General features: G+C 43.6%; 1 protein-coding gene across 4 annotated transcripts in view; it reads right to left on the bottom strand.

Annotated features, from left to right (window-relative positions):
• Positions 1-3,998: 3,998 nt before the first annotated feature.
• The window catches only part of Glce (glucuronic acid epimerase), a 107,210-nt gene continuing 102,787 nt past the window's right edge, over positions 3,999-8,421 (bottom strand). For all 4 annotated transcript variants that reach the window (XM_008836378.3, XM_029565030.1, XM_008836379.3 and 1 more), the window contains one exon: positions 3,999-7,891. In XM_008836378.3, coding sequence (XP_008834600.1) covers positions 6,867-7,891 — 1,025 coding nt within the window. In that variant the 3' untranslated portion in view covers positions 3,999-6,866. The remainder of the gene's footprint in view (positions 7,892-8,421) is intronic.

Below are 8,421 nucleotides of genomic sequence, written 5' to 3'. Positions count from 1 at the left end.
GCTGTTGTGACTTCCCTGCCATGATGGACTGTAACCTCCAATTGTCAGCCAAAATAAACCCTTTCTCCCTGAAGGTGTTTTGTCAGGGTGTTTTATCACAGGAACAGGAAAAGTAACTGAGACAGCATCACAAATAGTTAACAAAGGTAAGCCAGAAACACGAATCCAGGGAAGTTTGTTGAATGCAGATATTAGGAACTGAAAACCTATTCTGGCTCAGTGTTGCCCAGGAAATTCCCTCTAGGAAGGTTCTTAGATGGAGATCCTGCCCCCTGAAGGAGCTAAGAAGGTAAAGAGACTCCTCCACCTAGCCTGACATGCTATACATGGGATTTGGGGATGTCTGGGCTTCCCCACTGCATTTAACTGAATTCCAAAGAGTTAATCTTGCCAGATATTAAAAAGAGTAGCAGAAGGGGCATCGAATCCAAGCCATGTAGTTTGCTGTGTGTTTGTTTATAAGCAAGATCTCACCTTCACCTCACTACAGGCATTTACTTCCTTCCCTGGCTCCCAAAGCAATGGACACTGGAGCTTCTGGACTGATAAGAAACAGCCATTCATTTTTGTGTGTTCATGTGTTCATGGCATGCAGAGGCCACAGGCTGACCTCTGGTGTCCCCTTTTTATTTTTATTTTATTGAGACAGGGTCTCTCAGTGTACCTGGAGCTCAGTTTGGTGGCCAATGAGCCCCAAAGATCCATCTGTTTCCACCTTTCCAACACTGGGATTCCAGGCACCCCATATTGAGCCCCGCTGTCTGGGATTTGAACTCAGGCTCTCAAGCTTTCACAGCAAGCACTTTACCAATTGAGTTATCTCCCTAGCCTGAACCCCCCCTACCACACATACTTCTTACATCAGTGGTTTCACCTTGAGCAAAATCTCAGGCAGGCACCAGCTTGTCTTGACCGGAAGCTTAGATGCAATGAACCGTGGGTGGCCCAATAGCGACAGCCTAACCCGGGTGCCTCATTTGGGGGCTACTCTATTTTTCCCTTACAGGACTTTCCTCTGCCCCTTTTTGCTGTTTTGTTACTTCTTAATGGCTTTTTGCAGAGCTATCATTTTGCAAACTCCTTCCACTCCTGGACAAGGATTAGTAAAATTAAAGTGGTGCTGCTATTTACCATTCAGGAAGTACAGCACACACACTAGTTATCAATCATTTTCTCCAGATGGCAAATGTATTTCTTTTCACCAGAAATTGAGCAGCAAACATTCAAATTCATCACCAACACATTTAAATTCACATCCGTTTTCAACCTGATGTCCTTAATGGACTGGTAAAATGGAAATCAGTGTTTTATCCTTAGATTGTTGCTGTTTTTAACAGTTTATAATAATGCAGATTTGGGATTACGAAAATTGTCCTAAGAACAATCTTGTAACTTGCATTTTTCACATACTTCTATGCTGTTTGTACATGTGTGGAAGTGTGTGTTGAGGTCAGACGTCAACTTCTGTCTTCCTCAGTCAGTCTACCGCATTTTTTGAAACAGGGTCCCTCAACAAACCTGATCTTGTGATTGGCGAGACAGGCTGGCCAGCAAGTCCCAGGGATCCTCCTGTCTCTGCTTCCTCAGTGCTGAGTGTACAGCCAGGTGCTGCTGTACCCAGTTGATTACATGAGTACGGGACTTGAACTTAGGGCCCCATGCTTACATCATAAGCACTTTACCAACTAAGTCATGTCCTCAAATCTTTCTATGCCTTTAGGGTATCTTCCAAGTTCTGTATTCAAAATGGGTTATGGAAATAGTACAAGTAAAAAGAATGAAAGAATGGCAGTTTTTGGTGTATTTTCAGACAGGGTCTCCTTGTAGCCCTAGTTGGCCTGGAACAGGTTCTGTAGACCAGGCTGGCCTCAATCTCATAGACATCTGCCTGCCTCTGCCTACCTAGTGCTGGGATTAAAGACGTGCCAACACGCCCAGTTATGTCGGTATATTTTTAAAATGTTTAAAATTATGGATATATGTATGTGTGTGTGGCTATGTGCATATGTATATGTGTAGGTGCCTGAGGTAGGCAAAAGAGGTCAGATCCCCTGGAGCTGGAGTTACAGGTGGCTGTGAGCTGCCTGATGTGGGTGCCTGGGAACCAAACCCCCGTCCTCTGCAAGGGCAGTACACACTCTTAACCACTGAGCCATCTCTCCAGCCCTTCTTGGTACATTTTAAAAACATCAATTTAGTGTTTTCCTTTTCTTAGTGCATCTGAATTGGGGCTTTTGCTATTTATCACACGGTCATTCCTGGGTGCTCTGTGTGAAGAGTGATTGTTACAGGCTGAATCGTGATACCTTGCCCCCCAATTGAGGTTGAAGTCTTAAGCCTCAGTATGCCAGAACATGACCATAGGTGGAGAGTGAGCCTTTGAAGTGATTAAAGTAAAACAAGGTCACAGAACAGTCCCTATTCCGATCCGACTAGTGTCCTTATGGAATCAGGATACGGACCCTATAGATGGAAGGAAAACCACATGAGGGAAAGTAGCCTTGAAACCGACCCCACCAACAGCTTGATTTTAGACTTCCAGGTTCCAGAATTGAGAAAATGAATGTATTCTTTTAAGCTGCCCTAGCCTGTAGCATTTTGTTACAGTAGCTCTAGCGAACTCCTCCACTGGCCCAGACAGGAGGGAAATGCACCCTTTGCAGACAGCTTTTTTCAATAGTGGCATCACTACTGTTTATCAGGGTTCAGATGTTCCAATGGACAGGAACCAAGTTCAGCCATACCCTGTGGAACCTGCATGCAGCCCTATTGCTCTCAGAAATGCACTGGATCCAGGGCCTGGAATACCATTAAGGTGAAAACCTTTGCTTTCCATCATGTATCCTCTTCAGTTTTAAAAATTTAACTCAGTTTTGGATTCTTGGGGGAAGACAGAGACCAGCTCAGTCACTGTGAGGGCCTCCTGAATACAAAGGCGGAAAAGGAGAGCCCACTAGGCTGCCAAGTCTGCTGTGGCATGGAGGACTTGCCCCCCAAGGGCAATGGAGAAATGAGCATGAGATGTTCAGCCCACTGGAGCAGCATGGCCAACACCTAATTTTTCTAGAAATTACAAAATTAAAGCAAGAGTAGCCTGTATTCCATTCTGGCCCCAGACAGTCTGCAACCACATGGCTATTTTTCAGCTGACGGTGGGAGCCAAGGGACAGCTCCAAGAGCGACAGGCAGCAGCGTGTGGCAACCTGTGCAGCCAGGGCAGCTGACTAGAGATCAACTCCAGTACAAAAACAACACTGTTAAGGATTTACATATACACATATAATTTTAAAAATTTATGTGTACGAGTGTATTGCCTGCATGTAAGTGCACCTGTCGTGCAATGCCCATGGAGGTCAGAAGAGGGCTTTGGATCCCCTGGAACTGGAGTTATGGTTGTTAGCTGCCATGTGGGTACTGGGAATTGACCTTGGATCCTTTGCAAGAGCAACCAGTGCTCTTAACCAGTGAGCCATCTCTCCAGCCCCATTTATGACTTTTAAAAAAGTGTGTAACAGAATGTAACATGAAGCCACAGGCTGGTTTCCTGTGTATTTGGGAACCTAGACTACTGAGAAGGGAGAGATCATGGGAAGCTTATTCTGAAGAGGGACATATAGAGAATGACAGGGAGAGCACTCTCAGTTAAACCTGTTACTAAGCCTGACTTAGCAGGGAGAGGGTGTCCGCACACTGGTGGGCTTGGGTACCCCGCTTCTGCTCGTTACCCCATCCTTGCTTCCACTTGTCCTCACCCCTGGAGCCCAGGGGTGAGGTTCCATCCCTTCCACCACAGTTCCCCAGGGACTACAGTTTGCATTTATTTTTCTGAAGTGGTCCTGTGCATGCTATTGCCCCCTACTGACTAAGACTCCTTAAAGTGACAGCTTCTGTGTTTTACTGTTTCCCTGTCTGCAGGTTAAACAGGGAGTGACAGAAATCTGCTTGCTGGGCTCAAATAATCATAAACTAAATAGAAAAGAAAGAAAAATACACAGGTATATTTTTTAAGATAAAAACTTTATTTTACAACTTTATAAAGCAGCTTTACATTAAGCACAAACAACCCATTTACTTTTTATAGAAACAAAATACCTTTCCATTTGCAAAAAATCAAGTTTCGCTGTATATAAAACTAACATGTGCACATTGTGCTTAAACTGCAAAGTCTGTACAGCTTTACAGAGGACCACCCTTCAGCAGGGCATCCAGTAAACACTTTATTGCATATTTAACACATGGCATACAGCCCACATGTACAATGGAGGGGAATCAAGAAAACAATTCCAAGGAGATGAAAATAGCAGCTTTTGGGAAAGTTTGCATAACAACAAAGAAAAAGGCCCGCCACATCTGGAGAGCTGTGCTTATGTGCCATGTCTGCACCTGCTCACGAACACTGCGTGGCTCGGGATGAAGCCTTTATATACACTAACTCCTAAAGGATCAAACATGACCTCTGTCCAGAAGCTTTTGGCTGGTTTTTACAACAGAAGTGGCAATAGACTTAACATCAGAGCTAACTCAAGATAAGTGAACAATATCAATACATTTAATTTTAAAGAAAAATATAAAAAAACCCAACACTTTAAAAATACCCTCCCCATTCTCTCTAAACTCAGAATAAGTAAACATTTTACATAATGTAAAAGCCTCAGAAACTGTAGTTTTCTGGAGGCAAAAATGTAGTAGATGGTCCTGGGCAGTGCTCCTCTTCATGTGCCCAGCTCTCCCCCAGCACATCTCCAGTGCTTGTCAAACATGCAGAAGAGCACGCTTCCCGGCAGACTTAAGCATACCTGCACTCCAGATGACTCAGAGGTCTCAAGTCTGGCAAGCACTGCACACACAGAGCTGCTACAGCTCAGCACGCCCTCTTAGGCCACTGTGGGATCACAAGACAGATCAGTAGCTGCTGCAACGTGGAAGGCAGTGGAAAACCAACAGCTGTGAATTGCCATTTCTCCATCAGTGGAAAAGGACAGTCGCACTGGTAAGGCACTGGTGTTTGTCACAGAAGCAGTACCACTTTGTTTTCACTGACTCCTCTTGTCTGAAGACCAGTATACAAACACAAAGCAGAAGTTGGGGCCATTCTAGTAGCAAATTTGATAAAGTAAAGGTGTAAAGGTGGTCCCAAATGGATGAACATTTTGAACATCGGCACTAAAACTAAAAATGAGGGAGTCCCCATCTTTATTGCTGAGACAAAATGTGCACGCTCACCTGCTGCTATATAAGAGCCATGAAGGTTAAAAGCAAGGGGACCCTAATGACCTATTTCCACTGTGGGCAAAACCAAGAGTTGTGGTCATATAAATTGGGAATTTAAGCTTATTCTCTATAGGCAGTTCAATGTCTTCAGCACAGATCTTTTCTCCTGTGTCCTTTGATGCTAATGTACTTTACATATATATCATGCACACAAATATGTACATATTCTTCAGTTTCAAGCAGTACTTGGCAGCTGAATTCAATGAAGGTATGGTGTGCAGGTAGATAATCCACCTGGCTCTCAAATGTGCATCTGACAGGTATCACAGGTAAACTGCATGGTTCTGTCCTAGAAAATGTGGGGCTCATGGTACTAAACTGTATGCACTGTACTGTCCTCCAAACAGAAGCCAAAGCAAAATCAATCCCTGCTGGCTCTAATCTCATGCTTAAAGCCCTGTGGACACAGGGCTTAAAGCCCATGGCCCCAGAGCCACAAAACCTTATGGGAGGGTCACACATAACCTAAGGAACATCTGATGACATGGATGGCAGATGTAATAGCATCTCCTCCATTTCATAGCTGAAACAATTTAAGATTAAGTTTGAGAGGAAAAGCTGATAGAACTCACGGTTTGGAAAGTGATGACCCAAAACAATCTAGCTAGGAAAGGCTCTACTGTGATTGCTGTATGCAGGAATTAACTTAGCAATTTCCCTTTAAAAGGGGAAAAGAATTCCTAAAAGGGACAGAAGGCGGACTTCAAATTACTAGCTCCTTCACCAGTATAAGTCTATAATAAATATTCCATGTAATGCCCCCCCAAATGGACAAAACTATCAAAGTGTAGTATGAAATGAAATACAAAGAAGCATCGCATTAGGGACAGAGGGAGGGACAGATGATTATCAAACTTTTACTGATTGTAGATCAAGTTTCATAAAACATAGCATTTTTGTCATTTCTTGTGCAGTCAACAGTTTTGTTTCAGTTGTGCTTACACTACAGAACTGTGAAGCCTGAACATGGGCTGTGTTTGTAATTTACACAGTTCAAGAAAACTATAATCCAAAAGTGTCCATATGTAACAATTGAACAAATGCAATAAACTCTCACTCACTCCCAAGAAATGAACCTACAGGAAAAGAAATACTTTTCAAAAGTTGAACACCATCTACTATCCAGGCTACACACACATTTACTGTATTACAGCACATTGTTTTTTAAAAAGTCTGCTTTCAGTATAAATATAAATAATCACATTTTAAAAGAGCTCCACACTAGTTTTTCAGGTGAGTGCTGAGCAGCAGGCCAGCCATCGCTTCTTATCACTATCTTTCTCAGACTGAGAGTGACTCTGTGGAGGGCCTGAAAGATGGGCAAAGAAAAGTGGAGAGCAACCTCTTTGCTCAGTCCACTAACTAAACACTTTCTGCTCTGAATGCTGCCCACATTTCTAAACATCCGACCCTCAGAATGCAACTGTTTCAGAAGACTGGTTTTCAGGCTCTTACCTCTTATCACATCTCTGTAACCCGAAAAATCCTAATATGCATCCTTGAAAATGTGCCGATGCCTGCTGAGCTCTGCTGCTAAGGCAGAGCCGGAGCCTCCGCATTCAGAAGAGGCTGAGGTGCGCTTTTGGTTGCAAGCTCTAGTTGTGCTTTGCCCTGCTGCCTTTCAGGTAGCTTTTCCACCTCTTGACGAATTCCCTGAAGATTGGGGACTCATCAATGGTGCTGAGCAGCTGCAGCTGGTTGATATGAGTGGTATGGTAGTCCCAGCGGGCCAGGTTGGGAGCAATGCCCAGCATGAAGTGGCGGAGGTCATAGATGGTCCCTGAGCCAGTATCGTACAAGGGCAGCATAGCTTTTAAGGACTCCATGCCACGCTCATACAGGGACCTGGCTTCTTTCCCAAGCTTTTCCCCTGCCGTTTCTTTTAGGTCATACAACCCAATTAAAGAATACATAAAGCCATTTAAAACAAAAGAGCTAGGTGTGGTTGGATATTCTTCATACCAGTCATGTTTATTCATAAACACAGCTTTAACTCCATGCTGCTCTGACATAAACTTGTATGGGGCTGTTGCCCTTAAAGCTGAATTGAGGAAAATGTGGTCTCTAGTTAGAAGGTAGGCCCTGACTAAGGTAGAAATGGCTTGCCCTTGTGCCATAGCAGAGTACCACCCTGGCTCTAAAGACTTAAACCCTTCCCCTAACTTCCGGGTCACCATAATTGGCCAGCCACCTTTCTCATCCTGGTTCCTCACAAGCCAATCACTAGCAGCAAAGAATGCAGCCATGTGGGCTGTGGTTGAGATGGTAATGTTGTCCAGGAATCCCTTCCCTTTTGCAATCAACCTAACCACCTTTTTGGGCATGATTTTGGTTGGCTTGACGGCTTTTGTGTTGGAAAGGCCCACTCCTTTCCTGAGGTCAGTGACCAGGTCCCTGGTAACTGTACTCCATGAGGTTCTGGGCCCAATGCCGTAGTATATGTCTCTGTCTTTAAAAGCGATGAGTTGGGTATTTGAGACGTAGTGCACAGTGAAGAGCTGGTTCTTCTCTGTGGTCTCTAGAACCACAGACACACTTCCATTTGTTGAGAACTTGAGGTCAAATGAGATAATAAAGTCCTTTGTGTTTCCCAGCTGTAAGGATACACCTTCACTGGCTTCTGTAGGGGCAAGAGACCAATAAAGAGGTTAGAGTAAAAATATTTCTGTACTTGAAATTCCACTGCAATTTATCCTTGACAACTATTGCCCATACAAAATTAACATGTATTTGTTATCAGATTACTATTTTTAATTTTTAATAAATAGGAAATTTGGTGTGTTCATATGGATATGGTGTCTTATCTTTTACCCTGTCTGGTTTACAGAAAAGGATTCAGGGCAAATAAGAACAGCTGATCAATGTTTTCTAGATCTAATGTCAACTGATTATTTTACTACACTCATTCTGTTAATAATAATAATAAAAAAGCCCAAAGTTGGCTCAGCACATATTACAAAAGAGAGGCTGGAAGTTCTACAAAGAATGGCTACGTAATACTGGGCATGGTGGTGCACACCTTTAATCCTAGCACTTGGGAGGCAGAGGCAGGTGGGTATCTGTGAGATTGAGGCCAGCCTGGTCTACATAGTGAGCAAGTCAGCTGGAGCTATGATTTCTAATGTAACTGGTATTTCATGTCTTTTATTC

This window comes from Nannospalax galili, unplaced genomic scaffold (genome assembly GCF_000622305.1).
Source record: "Nannospalax galili isolate Female #2095 unplaced genomic scaffold, S.galili_v1.0 scaffold54, whole genome shotgun sequence".
NCBI lineage: Eukaryota > Metazoa > Chordata > Mammalia > Rodentia > Spalacidae > Nannospalax > Nannospalax galili.
This window is presented reverse-complemented; position numbering and strand designations above follow the sequence as displayed.